Raw genomic sequence first — 23,643 nt, 5'->3', positions numbered from 1 at the left:
TTTCAAAAGTCTGATCCACTCATTCTATACTATTTTTTTCTAAAATCCATTCATAGTTTTCTTACCTAATGTGTTAATTACCTATTTCCAAATATGTATTATACATTTGAGTTGAAATTTTGTTAAAACATTCGGAAATGGTGAAGCCAGTAGTTGTCTGCACTCCTACATAGCAAAATATAGCAATCAAATTTATGTAATATCTCTAACCATAACTTTAGTACATAAATGATTCAAATCACTCTTCTCATGTTACAATGCCAAGATTAGTATTTTGAAGCAAGGATGAAATAAATCAGATGGGCACAACAGATAGTATTTTGAGAAAATGTATTTAAATAGCTTAACATATCAGAATCATAAAAACACATCTCAATTAAGATAAAAATATGCACATTATATACATTAAATAATTTGAAAATATTTTATGGTTAACATGATAATTTTTAACATTTTGATTCAATTATTTTTCCCAATTATAACAGACAATTTTTCGGAGTGTATTAAACAATGCCCATTGTTTAGATTGCAGCAATATGGACCACCTATTAAGTTGCGTAATATGCACATAACCCCTTTTTACTATTGCTTAACAGAATAGTTAATAAAGTTCTATCTTTCCCACAATTGTAGACTTAATTACACAAAACAAAAGACAAAAGAAATCTATACATATCAAAATTAAAAGGACCTCATCGGAGTGAGCACAACTGTAATACTGTTTAAAATATTTGCTTCCAGAATACTAGGTTAACACCTCACCTTAATTTAAAGAGTCATAAACTAAATAACGTATCAAGATTTGGGGGACCTACCATACAAATTTCTGATATAAAATGTTGAATGGTATTTATTTATTTTTTCAACATGCAAAGAAGTTGTTCTTAACAGAATTTGAAATGTTACGGACAATCTTCAGAAGAATTCATTTTTAAAAAAGAAATAACTGCTTTGCTTTCTAGCTAAGGTGCTCCTGAATATTTTTTTTATAATGCAGAACTCCAATCACCATTAACTTGTTGGAAATCACATCAGCTGGGTGTATTGTGTAACAGGGCAAAATGCATGTGTATGGTGTACATCTCTGTGTTTCAATTGTGGCAAGGAAGATGCATTAGAGTTGGAATATGACATTTTCAGTTGCTACTTGTGTATTAATATGCACATTCATTACTCACAACTGCATACAAATATTCCAGCCTCTGGATAATTAGCAAAAGAAAGTCACTTCATGCTATACTTTGTTTTTTAAAGTCAGGCAAAACATTTGTTTCGAATTACTTTGTACCAGCTAAATACTAACACTTAAGTAAGTGTTTAAGTAATGAATAATTAAAGAATGTGTTTTTCATTGATATCAAAGCTAATGATCTTTGCTCAATAGTTCTAAATAAATAAATAAATAAAATGCATATAAACAGAATAAAAACTTGGTTATAAACATTAATTTATTCAATTTATTATCTGGCTTCATATACAAATCTTTACTATTTCAGACATAAATTTAAACAAGACTAGCCATAAAAGGAGATTTAAGATTTGAACTTCCCCATGAAAAATACAACCTACAACCTAAGTCCACACATGCATCATCAACTCTCTTTAAGCCAGAATTTAATGATTTCCTGGAATGCTGTAACATTCCTTAGGCTATGTTAAATAGTGTAGGTTTAAGGCTCCTGGCTGCAATCAGAAGCAAAATCAAAAGGGAAAACCTACCTCAACTCAACCAACTACTTGGGCTCAAATCAAAAGGTAGACAATCAGTAAGGCTACAAATCTTATCTGCTTAATGACACATCTTTTTTTAAATATAGTAAACACTTTGTATTTACAAAAAATACTAAAAAAAGTGCTAACATTCAATTTGTAAATGTACCCAAATCTTTACCATGAAGTCTAATTTGCTACCCACCCCACATCCTTTCTTGTTCAGAGCACAACTACAAATAGTTTGTGGTGCCAAAGGAACTACTGTTTTAACAGCCTAATTTATTAATACAACCTGAGTATGTGCAGCACAGCAACATCAATAGAACATTTCTCAAATGATGCTAAAATGAAACTAGGTTGATGTTTTTATCAGGTAGCTATTAGTTAGTGAATTAAAAAGAAAATCTGATCAAAAACCTCCCAATATTTTGCTGTGACAAAAAGAGAGCATGGAATAGAGTTAAAGGCATATTTTAAAATAACACCTAGTGGTTTGAGACTGTTTGACACTCCAACCACGGAGGCTCCATTTCAGAAAATTTACCTTTGGGACACATAAATATTAGGACCTGAACTTTTCTGAAATTTGTATGAAGCCTAAATTAGAATTCAGAAAGAGAAGTAGCCCTCCAATAAAATATCAGACCACACAAAAATTTTACAACATTAAAAAAGGGCTTCAAATGACCAGATAGGATATATGAAATGATTAAAATAATCAAAATACTGCTCAAAGGAAAGTTGCAAAATAAATCCAGTGCATAACAAATTACACAATATACAATAACACTTACAAAATAAACTACTACCACAGGGCAGCACTATTAACAGACTATCTTGGTTCCTCATGATTAAAGACAACTATCAGATCTGCAATCAGTGGGGCCAGCATGCCCCCTATTATTAGGACCACTGTTTCGATTGTTCACAAAAGCCACTGGTTATTTAGTGCATCAATACAAGGCCGTGTAATTTCTGGCAAGACTTGTCCCTTGGTCCCAGACTTGTCTACTTCAGGTTTTGTGAAAGTAACATTCTGATTCAGAGAACTGAATGCTTCTTCCACTGCAGTGCTGACATCTCAAGGGCAAATTCACATGGCAAGAAAGCCTAGCTGCGAAGGCTGTAACAGAAGACCCTTGGAGTTGCTGTTGTCAGAGGCGAGCTGAGGATGGCAATGTAGAAAGACAGTCCTGTTATATCCTTTTTGAATCAGAAGAAATCATTCCACTGCACCACTTTATCTTAGCAATTGAGGCCCAAGCCTGTCCAATGATCTGGCACCATCAAAAAGTACTTATCCATTGCTTCACAAAATCTAGTACGGTACAATTCTGGAGATACCACAGTTGGCATTTTACCTAATAATGCAAATGAAGAAAAAGACATTAGACATTGAAACTGAGCCAATAGGAACATATTAATAGCCAAAGTTATATTTCAATATTACACCACCAGCTTCATATGCTGAATATCATTAAAGCCATAAAAGTAGGAACAAAGATTAATGAAGTTATATCTTCCATTGTGGAAATTGAAAAATTATATTGGGTAATTGAACAGTCTGTGATAGAACTAAATCCTGAAACTCAACTGAAATATTTGGTTATAGGTGTTTAAACAATAAAAGTTATCAACAATGCTTCTTTGTAAGCCATTACCTTTACCTTTATATCTATTTAGACCTTAATGCCACAGCTAAATAAAACACATATTTAATAATCTCAGTACCGTAACACCGTAAACCACTAAGTCGGTATTCAAAAGATCCTTAAAAATAATAAAGAATACTTCAAAAATATCTACCATTTGGCAGCTGGGAAAGGAGGAAAATGCTATCAATATTGATTAGAAAAACTTTTTGGACCTACCTTGTCCTCCTAAGATCCCTGTTGACTTCACCACCATTTCAAGTTTTTTATCCCAAGTAAATGTGCGAATGTAATCTGATGTAAAAAAAAAAAAGTACAGAGCTTTAGATAATTACACAAAGACCACTTTGGTAAAATAGGATATCTTTATTACCTTTACTAGGTATTATGAGATTGCAACCAAATTCTAGTAGTTTGCCAAAATGCCTTTTAAAGTATAAATTATACTTAAACTATAAATTTTATACAGTTACAATTCATTCCACTCAAGGAATACTCAGAAAAGTTGTCTCCAATGCATTCTTCTGATTTTCATTAAAATAAAACATGTTTTACAATGGGCAACAAAGATGAACCCAACCCCGAAAGATTAAGATTTCTACTTTACAACAAAGCCACCACAATTCCTCAGGGTTATATATTGAGAATTTAGATGTTTAATGCCTTCTACTTCTTTTTTTTTTTTTTTTTGAGAATGGGCTCCAAGGAATTTGATATACAGAACCAAAATTTAAAGGATTTAACAAATGTTAACTGAAGAAATATGTGTTTTGAATTGAATGAAACAAATTTCATCAAAGTGTACGAAATTTATATTATTAAGCCAGATCTTGAGTACACTGCTATAATTTAACTACAGGTAGTCCTCAACTTAAGTTAAGAGCAACGTCTTCCCTCCCAAAACTATTGACATCCCAATCCTGAACTTATGGCCACTGCAACATTGCCAAGGTCATTTGCCCTTACAGCTGAGTGCAACAACCCTGCAGCGACACTCCCCCAGGGACTTCATATGCCTTGGGCCTGCTTCACAACCCACAAGGCCCCATACTCTCCTCCTCACTTACCTTTCAAAGATCTCTGAAGCTCCAGAGTTTGGGTTAGGCAAGGAAGACAGGTCGCTCTGTTGTTGAGCTATGTGCCATGATTCCAGAAGTGACCATTTTTGGGACACCTACATTGAATTATGGCCACTGGGAAAATGGCAGCCACTTCAGGGAATGTGCCACATGGCCCAGCAACAGAGCTTTCTTTGCTTCACTAACCCAATCTCCGGAGCTCCAGAAAGGTAAGTCCAGAATGGGTGACATGGAGTGAGAAGGGGTGTATGGGGTCCGGTGGGGTGGGAAGCAGGGCCAAGGCCTGTGGGGACATCAAGGGATGGAATAAAGAGCAAAGGGTGCCTCAGGAGTTGGGGGTGGCCTTGAGAGGCCTAGGGCAGGGCCTATGCTAGGCTTTCCAGGACCTCTTTCAGGGCTTCTGATGCATCTCATTCTCTGCTTAATGATCCACTTGTATGTTTAATGACTGTACTAAGGAAAGCAGGATGGCGGAGATATGAGGTGATCATTTGGGAATTTCACTTAACAGCCATCATGACTTCTGACCATAATGTGCAGGCTCAATTTCAGTTGTGAGTCAAGGATTATCTGTATTTGATTGAAGTATTATGAAGACTGGTTTACAACATAACATCTAGAAAATCATTTCTCATTCCATCATTTTCCTTGCAACACTTTTTCATGTAATAGAGGTAGTCAGGTTATATGCCACAACTGATCTAAGCAGAATATTAGCCAACCCAAATAATCTTATTTTATGTAAATTAACCATTTATGGACAATCACACCTTGGTAATTTGCAGACAAAGGTAACATACCGATAATTCCAACAACAAGTTCATTAGTGGTATCATCCCTGCCTACGAGAAGAGAATAATCAATGATGAGATGGTTGGAGAGGAAGTAAGAATCGCTGTGGATGGAAGCCTTCAACACAGCCTTGGAGTGAGAACGGATATACAAGGGATTATCATGCACCAACTTCAACAAATTTTCATCCAGCAGAACCACATCACAACTTTCTTTTCCTGTGTCTGTTTTCACATTTCTATTTCGCAGAGAACCTTTCAGGTCAAAAACCTAATAGTAAAAAGAAACAATACACTAATTTACCAGATGAAGCTTTTTGTTTCAGAATTCTAAATTCAAAAGGCAGAGCTAATTTATATGATTAAAAAAATATGTACTATACATATTACAGACTTTGTAACTTACAAGCTTGGCAAATTTGTAAATAGCATAATAACCTCGTGAGAGCAGCAGTGTGCAAATTTAATAAATATTTTAAGAAATAAATGTAATTCCCATTCATGCCAGATTTAATATTTGTACTAATTGTACAACTGCCTAAATTAAAAGCTCACATGGCTACTTCTGATACCACAACATCCTTTATTTTAGAACTTATTTAAGTCTTTAGATTATCAGTGCAATTAGTACTGGTTATATCTATGTCTTCACTGATAAAATGATCAGAACATTTCTTGGAAAAAATTAGATTCCTGGCACCTATTTCCCCACAGCAATGGGAAGTTTGATTCAGTCCTTCCTGCGGTGTTCTGCAATTTCCAATAATTAAGGAGCAGATACACCCCTGCTTCAATGTGGAAAGTGCTATTGTACCCACAATCCTGCCTGCTCTTTGGCAATGAAGGCAGCAAAAATTGCTTATTTCATTGCTTCATTGCTTTCATCACAGCCTCAAGTAGTGATTCAAAGAACTGTTCTAAATAACCCTGGGAACAATATTATTTACTCCAGTCAATTTGATTTACCAAATTTCACAACTTCTGCTAGGATAGATTTTCAGAGCATTTTAAGGATAGAACCGTGATTGTTACAGGTGGCAGTCAGGAACCAAGTGTCCAATGCCTGGTTGGTCAAGTTCATAAGATCAGTTCCACTTTCTTCAGCCTAAAAATGTGGACCCAGATGCTTGTAGCAATTCATTTGACCAACTTCTCCTTTGTCCATAGGTTGTTGCATGCATCATTTCATGATGGGGTAATGGCTGCTGCCTTTAAAGGAGCAACTGAACGAACCTTCCTGAAAAGAAAAGTGTCCGACCAGGAAAGCATCTTTTACTTTGGGCCTTCAGCCTTCCACATTTTCTGCTCTGAGCAAATGGGAGGGAGGATTATATGGAGTATGGGTGATATATATTCTAAATAACATTCCTTTCTCAGAGAGTCAAGGATATCTTGCCCTGCACCTGGAGTGGTGTGACTGGGAGGCATCTCCAGTTTTGGACGGTGCCTGATTGGACATTTGGGTGCTGGGCAGGGACTTGAACTTTCATTTGTGTGGGGAAAACCTTGAAACTTTCAGATTCGGGTTTTCCCAGAGGTGCCAATATGACATCTCTAATAAAATGGAACTTTGAGGGAACTCAAGCCTTGGAGTCTTCTTTCGTTAGGGGTGTTACTTGGAACTCTGATAAAAAGAACCTCTCTGGTCTCAGAGAATTACAAATGTTGCTCAGTTTATACAGCAGAAAACTGTATAGAAAACTGACTACATGCCCGTTTGGGGAAAACTGAGTTTTCAGATCTGTTCTATCTTGAATTCCAGCCTGTTTACAGGACAGAAGAGGCTTTAATCATCCTGACCTTCAATGGGAAGGTGGGGAAGAGAATATAACACCTCAATTCTACCACTTCTCATGGTATTCTTGCAGAACATCCCATAGATTTAGGGCACTTTCAGTCATCATTTCCGTTCCTCTCTGTGTGATGGATTCCAAGGAACAATATTGGCAATCTTAGTATGGGGAATCTCAAAAAATCATCCTCTTTCTAGTACTGTTCAAGGTCTACATGAAGCCACATGATGTGGTTATGAAAGGATTAGGAGGACATGCTAATCATAGTCAGGACTATTTCTCTGATTGACATGAGGCCTTGCATAAGCCAATCTGTCCTTAACTGCGATAGTGGACTGGATGAACTAAAAGTAAAACCCAACAAAAGGATTAAGGATAAGTGGTTCCTAATGCTAGGAATGAAGAAAATGGCCTGCTTTAATGGAGGACATGTTCTTCTGAAGGAACCCAGTTGCAGTTAGTAAAACCCTTCATTGTCATTAGAGAAGCAGGTGATCTTTATATCTAGGAATGCTGACTGTCAACTTAGAATGGTACCCCAACTCTGCCCCTTCCTGGTCAGGGAAAATTTGGCCAGAATGATTCATACACTGATAACCTCCAGAATGGATTACACCCTAATATATTCTAAGTGACGCTGCCCTCTTTAAAACCACTTCAGGATTCAATGCAAAAAGCAGTGGACAAATAACTTTAATAAAACCTTTAATACACTACATTAAGGTAGGGCATGTCAAAACTTCCCACTAAAGCAATTATAGTGGAACAGAACTCCCCAGTGGAGATCCAGAGCAAAACATTCTCTCAATATTTTCTCAATATTCTCTCAACATTCTGCAATATTGCAATATTCTCAAATATAACAAATTGCTATTTAAAGCAAGTGTCTTATGAAATCTTTCAGTGGGAAAAGACACAGCAACCAAGAAGAAAGACAGCACTTCCCATTTCTATAACACAACACTTATTCACCTGAGCCATTTTTCTGCCATAGAAGAGGTTTTCCATGACTAGCAGATCAAGCTTCTTTTCTGTGTTGTTCTGAGAGTTTTTATAGCCTATTCGATAAACCCCAAGAATCTTGGCCAAAGCTGTGGGTTTCTGAAAAAAAGTGTTAATGTATTCATCAGTTGCTCAAGGTTCTACTCCCCAATGCAAATGTTTATCTAGATTTAGTAAGATAGAATACAGACACAAGTTTAAAAAAAATACAAAGAACTACACAAATTCACCAATGTCTTCCTTAAAAGGCACTCTCGGTTGATATCATTCAAAGGTAAGTCAGTAAATAAGTAAATAAGCTATGTTTCTTTCTGTCCCATATTTCTGTTTAATCCTGCTACTTCGTTCTTAGTTTTAAAGGCAGGGGATAAAATATTCCACAATTCTTACCTTTTGCTGAACCGCATTAGTAATGTATATGAAGTAATGTGGGGCAAAGTCGAGAAAGGACTGCACTTCCAGGCGAGGCATTTGTTTCAAGATGAATCGGTCATCTAAAGAAGAAAATATGTTGATATATTGTATACTTACGAAGACATAACTATGCAATTCCTCCAAACATCATAAGTGAAAACGGAGAAATCAGAGAGGGATTTATCTGATTCTAGTTTTATCTTTAGCTACCAAGATAGCTAAAGTCGTAGATCACAGAGTTGTTCGTATGCCATAACAAGGAAGTGCCAGTGTCTATGAGGTACTAAGAAGTTAACTACCTTCAGTCACATAAAAAGCAGCTCCTGATTTCCCTCCTCTTGCCTGCCAAGGCAGTGAGTGAGAGAGAGAATGGATAAAATCTTCTTCACTACTTCCAAGAATCACTTCACGCATTTTATGGAACTCCCCTGCATAGTAAATCCTGCAGTAAAACTTGGCATTAGCATCAGAGAATTCTGCAAAAACACACAAAATAAATATTTTTAATTAATTAAAGGAAGCTCCATTTTCTAGATTACATTATTTTCCTAACTAATACCAGAAAGTCTATGTTCTTCATCAGAACATTTTGATTTCAATTGTGCAACAGTAATCTGCAGTATGTGAGTGAACATATACACACAGAGAGAAACAAACACACAGCTACCTTTTCCTTTTCTTAATCATTGAATTCCAAACTCCAGGCAACCTAAATATATACCCAAAAATCTCAATCCAGCTACTCTCTCGTTTTTAAAGATTGTCCAACAGTTATACAAAGAGTTTGGTGGCACTGGAATCTACAGTGTCTTGTAAAAAAAGTTTTGAAAAACAGTTGGGGGCAAGCCAGATCAAGCTAAACATTAGTATCATTTTAGGTATAATACAGATTACCTACAGTCAAAGGAAACACAAAGTTGTGAATAGTTGGGGTAAATTAAATGATTCAATTTACTGAGGAAAATGTATAAAATATTATTAAGGAATGGAAGAACGTATAGTATATACCCGTGGTGTCAAACTCAATTTCATTGAGGGCCACATCAGTTTTGGGTTTCACCTCGGAGGGCCAGGTGAGGAGGTGGACGTGGCCATGATTGGCATGACCATGTTGGGTGTGACATGGGACAGCACCTCCGCAGACATGGTTTCATAAACTTACTAAAATAGGGAGGCGTACATTTCTGTGATTTTGTTTTTTTAATACTTACTTGATCTACTTGATCACCTTATAACAGAGAGAGACCAGATCAAGAAACTGACTCCACAGGAAGACTAGAACTATAAATTATTGAGATAGGCTATAGTAGCAGAATCCTGCAAACCTGAAAGGTAAAATACTTTACTTTTCCTCCCTTTTATAACCTTCTGAGTCAAGAACAGCCTTCTGGAGCACTCCAGAGGCCCCATTTTGAGCCTGGAAGACCTCCTGCAGCACTCTGGAGGCCAAAAGCGGTTGGGGGGGGGGGGGGCTTCCACACTCCATTTTTGCTAGTACAGGCACTGCAGGGCGGTCTTTTGCTATTTCCAGACTTGTGCCGCAGGCCAAATCTAAGCACCCCGCAGGCCGGATTTGGTCCGCGGGCCTTGAGTTTGACACCACTGGTATATAGGATGCACCTAGTGAACTATCTTTACCCTGTTTCTTTGAAAATAAGACCTCCCCGGATAATAAGACATCCCTGAAAATATTTCAACACAGCAGCAGCCATGAGGTGACCACGCTCACCGCCTCCTGCACCTCAAAAATAATAAAACCTCCCCAAAAATAAGGCCAAGCACTTATTTCAGGGGACAAAAGAAAATAAGACCCTGTCTTATTTTCAGAGAAACACGGTAGTTGTTCAAAAATGTATTAATATAATGAATACAGGCTTGGAGTTATTACTAAGACTCAGAACACTGCCAGTTAGACTACAAAGTAACATCCACAAAGTTATTTATTTTAGCACTACAGAGCAGCAAGGCCTAAATTTTTAAAGACAATTTTTAATTTTAAAGACAAATTTTTAAAACAAGATTGCAAAATGTAAATAACACAGGCACTTTAGGAGGTTGCCTTACACTGTCTCAGTCTACTGATGCATGTACCCGATATCCTCTAAAATGGATTAGTTATTGCCCACCAGGATTTCAGAAGAAAATTTTCCAGGAAATTATGGAAATTGGAACTTTCTTCAAGCAAAAGATGTTTTTGATGACTGAACTATACACCCGAGGTCCCTTTTATTCATGAAAAAATTGCCAAGTATGGAAGGGGGAAAGTATTATTTGTCATACAATATATAGCCATTTATATTAGTTGCAATCAAAAAGTATGAAAAGGAATCTCAATATTGAACTGTTTGTGAACTGTTTGTGCTTATTCCTTTTCTTCTTACTCCACTGCATTTTTAAGAAAAGATTTTGAAGCAAGAACAATGATTTCTATATTCATGTAGCCACAGCATTTTATTGTGTTACACAAATTATTTTAATAGTACATCAAAGAGAATCTGTGTAACTCAGGGCTGAACTGCGGAGTCCTTGGTGTTCTCTGAGCTTGGCTATTTGCTTGAAGATGCTTCATTATCCAACTAGGTAATATCATCAGTGCAATTGAGAGTGGAGTTTGCTCCCTGCTTATATACAATAGCTTGCCCTGCCTGTGTTAGTGGGGGTATTAGTTTCTCCTGGTAGTTCCTTGATTAGAGTATTATTTTCTGCCTGACTGTTTGCCTGGTGTTAATATATGCTTATCTGGGTTGGCTGCTGGAGAGAAGGACTTTTTGTTTCATGGTTAGCTTTTCTCCAAGTGATTCTCAAATAGCACAATGCTGTTTTTTAAATTGTGCACAATCTTCTTATGAAATTTCAGAAGGCCTCAGAAACCTTCTGAAGCATTACTAGAAGAAAATTCACTAATTAGAGAATGGTGTGTGTGCTATTTGAAGAACACCACAAATGCCTTGGGAAGAAGGCCTGGCAAGCCAGTAGCTGGGGAACACCTCATTAACGCTAGGAAGAAAGGTTAGGAACTATGTAAGGTGGATCTGGTTGGGCCTGCAGAATGTGGGAGCTTTGTGCTGTGATGACTGGCTGTGGTATATGTTTAGTGTCTTGGGTAGAGCAGGATCTGAAGAGTGGACTAGTAGTCTATTTGTGTGTGGATGGGATGGGGTAGCAATTGACTGGGACTTCTGAAGGTCCCAGACCTATATTTTAGCCTCAATGCCTCTGCCGCTGAGGAGTTCCATTGTATAGGGTAGCTAACAGGGAGCTGAAATGTCCCTGCGGTCATAAGTGGACTGACAAGCATCCAAACATCCAGATCACAGGAGTACTGCAATGGCCATAATTTCTGGGACCAGACATAATGGCTGTCAAATGAATTTTATGAGATTGCTTTTTAGTATGCATATGATAGGTCTTCAAATACTATTCTGAGTTTTGATGACGATGTAACTTGTTAACTGTTATCTTGTTAGTATGCTAGCACCTGCAGACTTCTGTTCCAAATTGTCTAACATAATGTGTTACATGCATTTTAAATCACATATGGGCTACATTTCATGGGAATGGGGAGAACTATGTCAGGAAAGGAGAATCTGAATACTGGAATACTGTATTCAACAGCAAAGCCTGAGCAAAGTTAGTCCATAAAACACCTCAGTATTCTGCCTCCTTGTGGCAATAAGAACAAATAGCAGTGACATAATGAACTAAAGACATCTTACAAAAAAATGAACCGCTCTGCACAAAAAATAATAATATGCTCCATCTCAAATTCAAGGATCTGCTGAATTCACCTTGATATCACAAGATCAAGATCACAGAACCTAGAGTTACTGTATAATTTACAAAGGACTTTGTAGTATTTGTTGTTTTGTTATCTACTTACGAAGTTCAACATGTGGATTTCCAAGCTGCTTCTTCTGTGCATCACTTCCCTCTATTTCATCTGGAAAAAATATAAGCAAGAGAAGTAGACTAGGGCTATTTTTCTGAACCTGATGTCTTGACTTGGTTTGTAATTCTGGAAATTTAGTTTAACACATCTAAAGGCAGCAATTTGGAGAAAAATACTTTACATTCTCAGAAAAAAATATCCCAGGTTTCCTTACTCCTGAACAGAGTGCTTTATCTAGTCTGACAGATAGATAACTATTACTGAACTATTACATTTTTCAGGAGTTCCTAGGTTGGCTAATATTAACACCATGAAGGAAACTGGATCAGTGTTACCTGCCATTCATAAATTCTATCTTCCCACAATCCCAAAACACATTTATTAAACACGTTAATTAATAAATAAAACACAGCGCCCCAGCAAATTATAATCAATTTTGTAGGCTTTCTGCCATTAAATGAAACTAACAAGAAAAAACCCCTAGAATTTAAAATTATTCTCATTTTATGTGATTTAATCTGCCTAATTTTTCAACTCCACCTTTTTGTTTTTTAAAGAATGAAATATAAGTCAAATCCTGACATTTCTGATTCAAATGATGTACTTTTTGCCCACATAAATTCAGACATTCTGACCATTTGTAAATCATGGAAAATAGTTTTTAAAGGGAATAGAACTGATGAGCTTTTAAAAATGACTTCGGTTTCCCTTTCTTTCTCATTTGGGTCTGACACAACTTCACTAGATATCTTCTGCCAGATAAAAGAGCAATTTTAGTGAGAAACAATGCAAACCAATAATTTCAGACAGGAAAAAATCAGAAAGGCAATCCAAAATGAAAAAGATTGTCACTTGTCTTGAAAAAGATCTGAAGCTTTTGATTTTGGATGTCAATGTGGTCATGTACTGTATATCCCAACCATGTAGCCTGCTCCTCCTCCCTCCACCACCAGCTCCATTAGGTTTTGATACTAGTAATATCATTTTTCAGAAGATGGAAACTTTTGTGCATTTCATTAATCCAGGAATACTGGGTAGGGGAGAGGAAAGCAAGAATGAAGTTTCTACATTTTGTACCTTGGTTTTCTGCTCCTTGATTTTCTGCCCCCTCTTTTCCTGTCTGCCCCACCTGGTAGTAGGCACTGTCAGCCCCACGCAAGGTCTCCTTTTTCTGAGAAGACAGATCTGGGCTTTTCCCTCCTGTGCCACGGAAGAAAGACAGAACTCCATATGGCTTCTTTGCTAAAGACATAAACACAAGAAACATTTGGTGGGGGCTCATTCATCATCTACTCTGTCATCAAGCCAAGTGATTCCAACCTAATTATCAGTTGCTCCATGTCATTTCATAGCAGCTTGGAGAAATTCTATTGAAGTGTTAGGCAAGAGCACTATTTTTTAAAAGTTCAGGATAAAATTTCACCAAACACTAGTGACAAACAGACCATCTATTATCTCAGGTTAATGAACAACATGTAACCTCTGATTTAATCACAAAATATCTAATTATCCTGGTTTCCATCTTATTTGAATCAAGAAACTATCCTTCTGCTAGGTGAGGAGCCTGGCTTGTTCCTCGTATAATGTGGATTATATGATCAAATACGGCTCAAATGTGTTCACTCAAAGCTGTTTAAAAATGAGAAACAAAAAGATAACATACATATATTGTTCATACTTTGACTCATTAAATTGCATTAGGACTGCACAAATCTTTATCACCATTGAGCAGGTAGATCCTGCCTTTGAACTGGAGCACTTATATAATTGATTTGTTACTGTAAACAATGAAATACTCTCCATTTAGGGGGAAATTCTCCCTAATGCTTCTCCCAGATAGGCAGAAGTATGAAAAGCAAGTCCTATAAAGGAAAGAAGAAAACACCAACTCTGATTTTGCTTGCCGAAATGGCAACAAAGGAGCGATATGATAGCACCCTTTGAATACTTATAGGCAATCATTAAGAAGAAGGGTAATGTTGGATCAAACGGCTTCATATACAGCAGAGATTGACTGATAGTAAGAACAGTTTGACAACAGAATTATTTATGTGGAAGGGTAGTGAGGTCCCTTGTTGCAGGACTTCATGCAGAGACTGAAAAACTATCTGTTTGAGTTAGTCAACTGCTGTTCCTTACTAATGATTTTGTTGAGATACAAATTCTGACAATTCCTATGAGACAGCACTTAATACATTAAAGTTTTTTTCTATACATTATTGTCTAACACATATATGTGGGGAGTTATAGGAAGTCAGACTCCAAATGAACATCAGGAAAACTTCCTAATAGTAAAAATTTGAGATATGAAACCAATTATCAAGAAACATGGTTGGTTCCCTTGACTAGTTCAACAGAAGGACAGGATAGGGGAAGATCTGCAGGGAATTCTTTAATTTTGATTCCTGAACTGATCCAGTAGAGAACAGTTTTTATAATAATGCATTAAAGTGGATTAATCATAGCAGGGGGCAATATCAGGCCAACCTTGACTGATAGAAAAGCAAAACTGTATTTGATTAATACTTATATAGAAGATCATCATCAGACAAGCAAGAGTGTAGATTATACTGGGAAGTTGGAAAACCTCCTAAAAGAAGGTAACAATAAAGATATTTTTGCAAACAAAAAAGATGCCAAGTTCAATTCAAAGGCTTCATTTCTATGCAATGAAATGCAATTTTAGCACAAACTTTGAGATTAATGAATTAATAGACCTCACTGATTTTATTAAATGGTCTTATTAAAAGAAATATTAATAAATATTTAATTTATTAAAACAATATTTCCATTAGATTTGTTGTGGGGTTAGAACAGAACCTTAGATACATCTGAGCAACAATAGACTGAAGTTCTCAGGATCTGATTTCCAAGTCCTGCGTTAAGACAGATAAGAGGATATGAACACCCACAAAATCTTAAATTTCTTACGCTGTTCAGCTTCTGTTGTTTGGTTCGCCTGCCCCACATTCGTTTCAGGTAGTCGGACGGGGCTGTTGCTCTTCACTCTGCTTTCAGCCACACTGGAAGTCAAAAACAGTTTTTGGGCTATAATTTACTTAAAATCCACTTGATGCAAATGTGATTGCACCAAACATAGAAACCTAAATTTTGCAGAAGTAGCACCCTACATACATACGGGTCATATTTAATTTAGTGAACATAAAAACAACTCTGCTGGATTGGAATATGATTCTGTAAAAGCTAGCATACATTTCCCAACATATGCCTTCTAAAACCCACAAAAAGAGAAAATTTGCTCCCAGGTTGTCTTCAGGAATGAATGTTATCAGAATGTTGCTTCTGAAATTTGGGTTTCATTTGGTTAATAAATAGCTGTCAAAATTCTACAGATAGGCTTCCAGGATTTGCTATAGTGACACTGGTTTAATCCTGTCATACCTAAAGATGAAGCTGGCACACAAGCAGGGTGGGCAAAAGCCAGGAAACTTGTCTAAGGAATCAACTTGTTAAAGAAACAAAGGAAAACATGTCACAAAAACCAGACCATATGCTAAGGCCCACCAAAGGAAGGTGGGCCTTAGCACATGGAACCCCTGGCCAAATCCTATCAGCAGCTACCAGACCTGTAAATCAATAAGACAAGAGAAGGTCCCTGTCTTATGGATCAACAAAGCAAGGACTTTGTGGGATAAAAGGGGTCCTGAAGCCCACCCATTCTTTGAGTCATCTTTGGGCCCAAACTTGGCAGCTTCCGTTCCTCTGGCTAGCACCTGGCAGTCTAGTTGAGAACAGAGGTAAGTGTGGATAAGTGTGTGTGTGTGTGTCTGTGGATGGGTGGAAAAGAGCAAATGTACATTGTACATAAAATGTACATAAAATATTGCCGTTCCTTAAAATTTACTGTGTCTCCATGTGTTACAAAGAACTGGTTGTATCAATGTTCAGTAGAAAGAGATTTGAGCATGGCTATTGACCAGTGCTTTGAGCAAGTTGAGTGAGTGATCGTAAGTTGAACTCACAAGTGTGTGTAACAATCCAAAGCTTTATACAGTAAACTTCCTGGAAAATCTCAGATGCTAAAGTTATATTGAACATATAAACAGAATGCGGGATTTTGAAAATAGCCCAATTTTATGTAACACAATATCAAGAGAAAATGTTAGTAAGAATATAGATCAGCTTTTTTTAACTTAATGCCTTTCCAGTTATGCTGGGATTCTGCTTCCAGAATTTCCAGCCAAATTCAAAGGCTGGCTGGATAGTCTACAATTTAGAGTGCTCTTGAAATCCATAAAAGTGCTCTTCCAAGTCTATTTCAGGTGTGTCATTTGTTGCCAAAAGAGTGAATGGATCAAATAGAACATACTGTTGATAGTTTAAAGAAGCAACCAAAAAGAACCTCTGCTAGCAATTATCAAGGCTACAAGAGGACCTGAATTATTCTTAAGAGTCCTAATTGAATGTACAACTAAGAGAGAAAAATTAGTTTGTCACCTGTTTGACTGAAATCCTTCTTCAATACTGCTCTTCAAAGATACTTTTGATAATTCATCTAAGGCATTTTTGTATTCCTTGCAACTGAAAATAAACAAATAGAGGTTTTATTCAAATGGTTTGATTCTATACTTTAAAGTATGAGTGGGAACCATGCAAAGAGATAGTTAAAGTATTATTGGGAAGATAAACTTGTTTCTTGGTTGTACTACTTTGGACTTCAAAGGTAATTCTCATATACTCCTGCATGTTTTTGTAATGCAAATACTCAAGCAATTATTTCTGCTTGCCTGTATCTTTCCTGCTCTGGATAGACTGGAGGAGGGTAAGAGAAAGGGCATCAAGTTGGCCAATTGGGGTGGGGGAGGAATGGGTACTCTAGTCTTCCCAATGACTGTACAGCAGTGATAACAAAGCTACCTATCTGATCATTCCAAAAATTTTAGAGCACAGGTGTCAAAACTCGATCACGCCACATCACGTATCGCGGCATGTTTTGTCTTTGCGGAGCTGGGTTGGGTGTGGCCTGCCAGTGATGCATCCAGCCCACCCCTGACCTAGAGGATGGTGCAAAAGCACCTTGCTTTTAGTAGAATACAGAATTCAAGGGGCTGTGACAAAGCCTGAGTTCCCGATAGTAGAAAACTGCCTCCGTGACAGCTTCAGAAAAAAATGCTTGATTTGCAAAGTCCTTGGGATATACTATATTTGGATACTATATTTGGGTATACTAGATTGTAACATCAGTCTAAGATCACTGCTGACGTATAGATGAGACCAGAACTTTTTGCCCTGCCTACTTTCACGTAGATAAAGATGACTTGCATGATGGAGGTGAAGCATTATGAAGAACATGCATTCACCTAACCTCTGGCTGAAGTAAGTGGTGATCAGCTTTAGTGAAAAAAATTAAAAACACAAAATAAACCAGAAATGGCTTATGAAAACTTTAGATGGTACATGATCAAATATGAAGATGTATGTGGTCAGTAGGAAATGTTCAAATCCACCTATTTCTAAAAGAACACCTGAAGCACAATTTAAATATGTTTTAAAAACTGCAGACACACGGGGTCTTTCTGCGGAGAAATGGTTGCATTTTTCTTCTCGTATAATAATTAAGAGAGGCTTAACAAAAAGTCAAGCCAACTCAAGGCATGGAGTTTATTAAGAGACGTGCAAGAATAAATTCTCCAATTTTATCAGCTTTTTAGCAGATGAAATTTTATTTAAGGAAATGACTCAGTCAAATAATATTAATCTAATCTGGCAGCTATACTATGTAGCACTTAAACTGACCCACCAGAAGGAAACAGGCAATTTGGGGTACTAAGAAAGTTAGTGGGGCTCATGTTATAAAGCGCAGTTTGTTTATACCCTGTTCTTCATATAAACTGTATCAAAGTCAGATACAAATGAAATAAAATGTTCAATTGAAACATACAATATTTGTATGCTCCCCCTCCCCAGTCAAAAATACTTGATGGAGTCTAGATGGGTGCTCTTGGTAAAGCTTTAAAAAGAGATCAGCTAGGGTAGAAGCAGCAGTCAATTAAACAAGATGAATAAAACGATTTAACACTGTGCTTTAAAGACTCAAAAGCAAGCAAAGAATTTTTTTCTGAATGTGGAAAAAGAAATTCTATTCCTATAATCCCCAACAGGGTACCACTAGGCTGAAAAAGATGTCTAGGCTCAAAGCAGGAAACCAACATACCTGAGAGCAAAGGCGATGATGGAGCTTGGTTCCTTTTCACAGACAGCTATAGGAACCCGTTCGTGCTCATACATTAAGTAATGCTTGTCAGGTTCACTACATTAAGGACATAAAAATTACAACATGTTATTTGTTTACAACAAGCAGGTCTACGTCACAGATTTCTCAGATGCAAGAAAACTTTGCATTTAAAATAATTTCTATACCCCAAAACAGAAAATTAAGCAGAAGAACCTCATTGGCCTCTTTCACTATATTCTTAAAAGTAAATTATTGGGGGAAGGAGAAATATAGAGCTCCTTCCAGGTGAATACAGCAATAAAGCAATTGGGGTAGTCTTTATGACTTTTATTGTTTTATCCAAGTATAGGAAATGAGGGGAAGAAAAAAGAGGGGAGGGGAAGAAAATATGAGATACAAAGGGGGGGGGAAGCATTGATGACTCTTTTTAGCACAGTACAGGATAACAACATTACAGCCTCAACTCTTTACTTTTACACATTAGTATATATTAGCCATTTCTATAACAACAAATCTATCTAATCAGCAAAACCAAAGTCAAAGTTTCATTTTTTTTCATCACAAATTTCCAAACAAATATAATTACCGTATTTTTCGGAGTATAAGACGCACCTTTTTTCCTCTAAAAAGAGGCTGAAAATCTGGGTGTGTCTTATACACCGAATACAGCATTTTTGCCTCCTGAAGCCCCGCCCCTTCACCAAAATGGCCGTGCATAGCCTTATGGAGGTTTTCAGACAGCTCCTAGGGGCTGGGGAGGGCAGAAATGAGCAAGAAATGGGCCCTTTCCCTCCCCCCCCCCCGCCCCCAGCAGCACTCTATAAGCCTCCATAAGGTTATGCATGCAATTTGTTTGACAAAAAAAATGGGCCGTTTCCCCCTCCCCCGCCCCAAGAGCACTCTGCAAGCTACCCCCAAGGCTATTCATGCCCTTTTGGGGGGGGAAATGGGACCGTTTTCGTGAAAAACGGGCGTTTTGGGGAGGTTTGCAGAGTGCAAAAACTTTTTCCCACCCTCTTTCGGAAAGCTGTTTAGTTAGAGGGGTTGATGAGAATTACATTGATCAAGTGCTGTCCCAGCAGAAACAAAGTTTTAGGTGCTACAGGTTGTCAGCTATTTCCTTCTCCAGCACATGGATAAATACACCTGGAAACATCTACCTACCTACCCCCCCTCTCTCTCCCTACCTACCTACTGTATTTCTCTCTCTCTCTCTCTCTCTATCCCTCTACCTACCTACCTATCTACACTCTCTCCCTACCTACCTACTGTATTTCTTTCTCTCTCTCTCTCTCTCCCTATATCTACCTACCTACCTACCTACTCTCTCTCTCTCCCTACCTACTGTATTTCTCTCTCTTTCTCTCCATCCCTCTATCTACCCACCTACTTTTTTAAAAAAATTGCCTCTTCAAAACCTGGGTGCGTGTTATACTCCAAAAATATGGTAAATATATTCTCCTCTTCCAATAAAGCAATCAATTTAACGATTTCTGCTTTTACTTCCTTACTGTGGAAATAATATGTATTTCTGTTTGCACTTAATAATCTTTATAAACTATCAACATTTATAAAAACAAAATTATTTGTATTCTTTCAGATTCTTTAACCTTAAAGGGAAATTTTCCCATCCACTTTTCTTTAAAAACATTTATTAAATCAAAAAGTTCTAATACATCTTTTTGTTAACTTTCTCTTAACATACATACTTTTTTTTCCTTCTTAATCTGAAAGAATTTTATTGGTTTTTAAAATTTTGGGGGAAAAAGGGTAGGTGGATATACAAAAAAAAATTTTTTTGGCAGCTCCATCGTGCTAGAGGTAGGAATCTCTCCAATTCTCACAACTTTTTACAGAAAAAAAAACAAAAGATAAAAGATAAGCAGAAACAGCATATTATACATTGTATCAACCATGTGTTCAATCATCTCTTTTGCCACTTTCTAACATATCAACAATTAAAATGATATTCCAGATATATTTATTTTTGTGACCTGAGTCTTTCCATTATTGTTCCCTCCCCCCTGTCCCCAGGTGGAGCTGCAGCCCCTCCCTCCTTCATGTCTTGTGTTTTGTCGCCTTTTTCACTACTTCTTAGTGCCGAGGCTGCTTTGCCTGTAGGTGGTTTTCTGGGCCCCATTGTCTAAGTTCAGAAAGAGTAAAAATCTTTTGCAAAAGAAATAGCGTCTGTGAAGCGCGCAGCCAAGCGAGTCCGAGAAGACAGGCAAATCCAAAAGTGAAAATTAACCCTCTGTCACAGTTCCAAGCCAAGAAGTCACTCAAAAAAAAAAAAGGAAATCAAATAGTCCAAATCCAGAAAGACCACGTAATAGGAGAGGCTCCAAGAGTCCTTCAGGGGGGATAATATAAAGCCAGACTTTCTTCAAAGGTAGTTTCAAAAGGCAGGCTTCATTTATAAGTGCGAAGAAGAAGAAGGAAGGAGGCCATCTTGGGTCCTCCTCAGGATCAGGAGCAGAACATTAAAAACTTCCATAAAACTTTCAAAACAACTCAGCAATCAGCTCTTGCAGTTATGATATAAATCTTTTCACATAGTTATTTCAAGTGGCTAATTCATTATTTTGCTCTCTATCTCCATTCCGAGATTGAGAAACAGTCCAAATGCCGCTTTGCCTGAGAGGGGTAGAAGAAAAAAAGCAACACCCCTCCAATCTTCCTACTTCAAACAGATTGAATCCACAACTTGTAAAAAAGCCGCTACTCGTCAGTTAAAAGCAATTAAGGAGATTGGAGCGAATTTCTCACCTCCAACACTTCAGCCAGTGCATGTAGTTCACTCTTTCCTTCCGGAATCCATTCAGCGAAGGTGCTGTTATGCACCCCCTACGCTCCCCGGCTCCTAAGGCGAAACTGGAGACCCCCCCCCATGGCTGCCGCCTATCTGGGGGGTTCCAGCAAGCCGCCCTACGGCAGGTGGTCCCTCCAAGACCGCCTGTGCTCCTAAAAGGAGCCCACTGGAGAAGCGAACAGCGGCCAACGTCCGTCGCCTTCGGAAACCGGAAGTGATCTCCTTAACATACATACTTTAAAGTTCACTTTCAGTCAGACCAATAAAATTCCAACTAATTCCAATTAACACATGAAATAACTTTTAATTTAGGTATGACATTAGTTATAATATTTGGATAAGGATAAAATTGTTATTCTTTATTTTTATAATTCCTGATGCCAATGTTTCACTGAAAGGAAAATTCCAAACTAGCATAATAATCCAAAGAAGAAAATCTCCCTCTCCCTCTCTCTCTCTCTCTCTCACACACACAAAAACAAATGCAAGTAGTGCAACCAGTTAACAAATCTCCAGCTCTTCTTCTTAAACTATTATTAAAGTCCCTGTGGAGGTAATAAATAATTATCAGAAGACAAAGGTTAAAGCTATCTCATTATAAGTTTACTATTACTCCACAGAAAATATAGTATACTTTATACAAGCTAATGGATTAAATATTACTGTCTTTTCGATTGACAATAGGCATTGCAACCAAGGAGAAATATGAACAAAACAAACACACATAAAAACACATTGTACAAAAATTATTTTCCTTCCAAGCTGGATTTTACTTACAAGGGGGATGGAATTGGATTATAGCTATTTCCAGGTAACAGATTTGCTAGAATAGCCTTCATTGTGGATTTTTCTTTCACCTGACTATCCATAGAGCCCAGCAAATGCCCATCAAACACATCTGGAATAAAAAAAGGAAGGTACAACTTTTAATATTGCTAAAGCTCTAAGATTTCTTTAAAATGCTCATTCTTGGGGTGCTACAAAGATAATTTGTCATCACAAATTGATAACTTCAATAATTTTGAAATATACTGCTGCTTCTGGAAAATGGTCAACAAGGCTACGAACTTTTATCAATAATAACAACATATGAATGTTAAGCTCTGAAATAAGTTTCATTGATCAGTCCCTTTATGTTCTGAGAAAAACAAGGCCAGACTTATAAAATATGACATTGCAAAAGGACAGTCTGTGAAATCTCTCTCTCTCTCTCTCTCTCTCTCTCTCTCTCTCTCTCTCATCTATCTATCTATCTATCTATCTATCTATCTATCTATCTATCTATCTATCTTCAGAACTCTACAAATGTTTTTTAAAAAAATCACATTAATTTTTGTATTTCTGTAATGGGCAACACAGCTTGAAGATGCCAGTTGGGGAATTCTGCTGCATCCGGTCTAATCAGAAATTTCTAGTGTCAAATGAAAAGGTAGTGAAAGCTAGTCTGGTGTAGTAATTAAGATGCTGGGCTAGAAACCAGAAGGCCCAGAGTTCTCATCCTTTTTTAAGCCCAAAAGCTAGATGAGTGAATTTGGGCCAGTCATTGTCTCTCAGCCCAACCCATATCACAGAACAGTGGTGGTAGTTGACATAGGAAAAATAAAAGACAGGATCATTAAGTACACTGCATGGGGTTGAAGAGTTCTTGGTTTCTTCATATTCTCTTCATTTTAATTATAAATTCAATACTGATAGATAATTCAAAAAGAAACCTTTTGCTGTAATAGTGCATGATCCTCACTGTATTATCATTATAGTGTTCAGGGCCCATATATCAACTGGACTTCTGAAAGCAACCCTATAATTTGAGTCTGTATTTCTGTACTCTTTAGAGCAAATGAAGGGACTAAGACCAGGAAAGAGTTTTCAAGGTTATTTAGTAAATTCAGCAGAAAAATTAATGTGATTTTTTTTTAGCCAAACTACCTTATATGTATTTTGAACACTAAACAAACATGGAATTTCTTATAACGACATTCTAGCCAGATAATTTTTAAAGTAGCAAATATAATAAGATGTAAACTAAACCAGACATCCAAGGCAGCCTAGACCCTCACAGAAGGAGTGAAGAGAGAAAGACCCTGCTGATACCTTCTGAGCTGCCAGCTGCATCTGAGTCAGAGAGAACATTGGCAAAGGTGGACCCTCCTGTCAACTGGTCTGATACAACCTCTGGAGGAGTAGGAAGCTGGAGTAGAGAAGAACTGGTGGAACTCTGGCTGGACAGAGTAGTCAAGAAACGATCTTCTGTGGACAAAATATACAAACATTGGAGCATTCTTAGAATGCCTTCAAAATAAGGTAT

General features: G+C 37.2%; 1 protein-coding gene across 10 annotated transcripts in view; it reads right to left on the bottom strand.

Moving 5' to 3' along the window:
- Positions 1 to 319: 319 nt before the first annotated feature.
- The window catches only part of PIKFYVE (phosphoinositide kinase, FYVE-type zinc finger containing), a 108,329-nt gene continuing 85,005 nt past the window's right edge, over positions 320 to 23,643 (bottom strand). For 9 of the 10 annotated variants that reach the window (XM_081937810.1, XM_081937813.1, XM_081937809.1 and 6 more), the window contains 13 exons: positions 23,430 to 23,585; positions 22,116 to 22,236; positions 18,509 to 18,604; positions 16,792 to 16,875; positions 15,265 to 15,356; positions 13,411 to 13,575; positions 12,325 to 12,384; positions 8,744 to 8,920; positions 8,421 to 8,524; positions 8,001 to 8,129; positions 5,245 to 5,506; positions 3,585 to 3,659; positions 320 to 3,074 (listed from right to left, as the gene is read on the bottom strand). In XM_081937810.1, the coding sequence (XP_081793936.1) occupies positions 2,959 to 3,074; positions 3,585 to 3,659; positions 5,245 to 5,506; positions 8,001 to 8,129; positions 8,421 to 8,524; positions 8,744 to 8,920; positions 12,325 to 12,384; positions 13,411 to 13,575; positions 15,265 to 15,356; positions 16,792 to 16,875; positions 18,509 to 18,604; positions 22,116 to 22,236; positions 23,430 to 23,585 (1,637 nt within the window). In that variant the 3' untranslated portion in view covers positions 320 to 2,958. The remainder of the gene's footprint in view (positions 3,075 to 3,584; positions 3,660 to 5,244; positions 5,507 to 8,000; positions 8,130 to 8,420; positions 8,525 to 8,743; positions 8,921 to 12,324; positions 12,385 to 13,410; positions 13,576 to 15,264; positions 15,357 to 16,791; positions 16,876 to 18,508; positions 18,605 to 22,115; positions 22,237 to 23,429; positions 23,586 to 23,643) is intronic. The other variant, XM_081937815.1, reaches the window with a different exon arrangement.

Source organism: Natrix helvetica (genome assembly GCF_964273705.1).
Source record: "Natrix helvetica genome assembly, chromosome: 1".
Taxonomy (NCBI): Eukaryota; Metazoa; Chordata; class Lepidosauria; order Squamata; family Natricidae; genus Natrix; species Natrix helvetica.
Note: the sequence above shows the minus strand (reverse complement) of the source record. Positions and strands in the feature narration are given on the sequence as shown.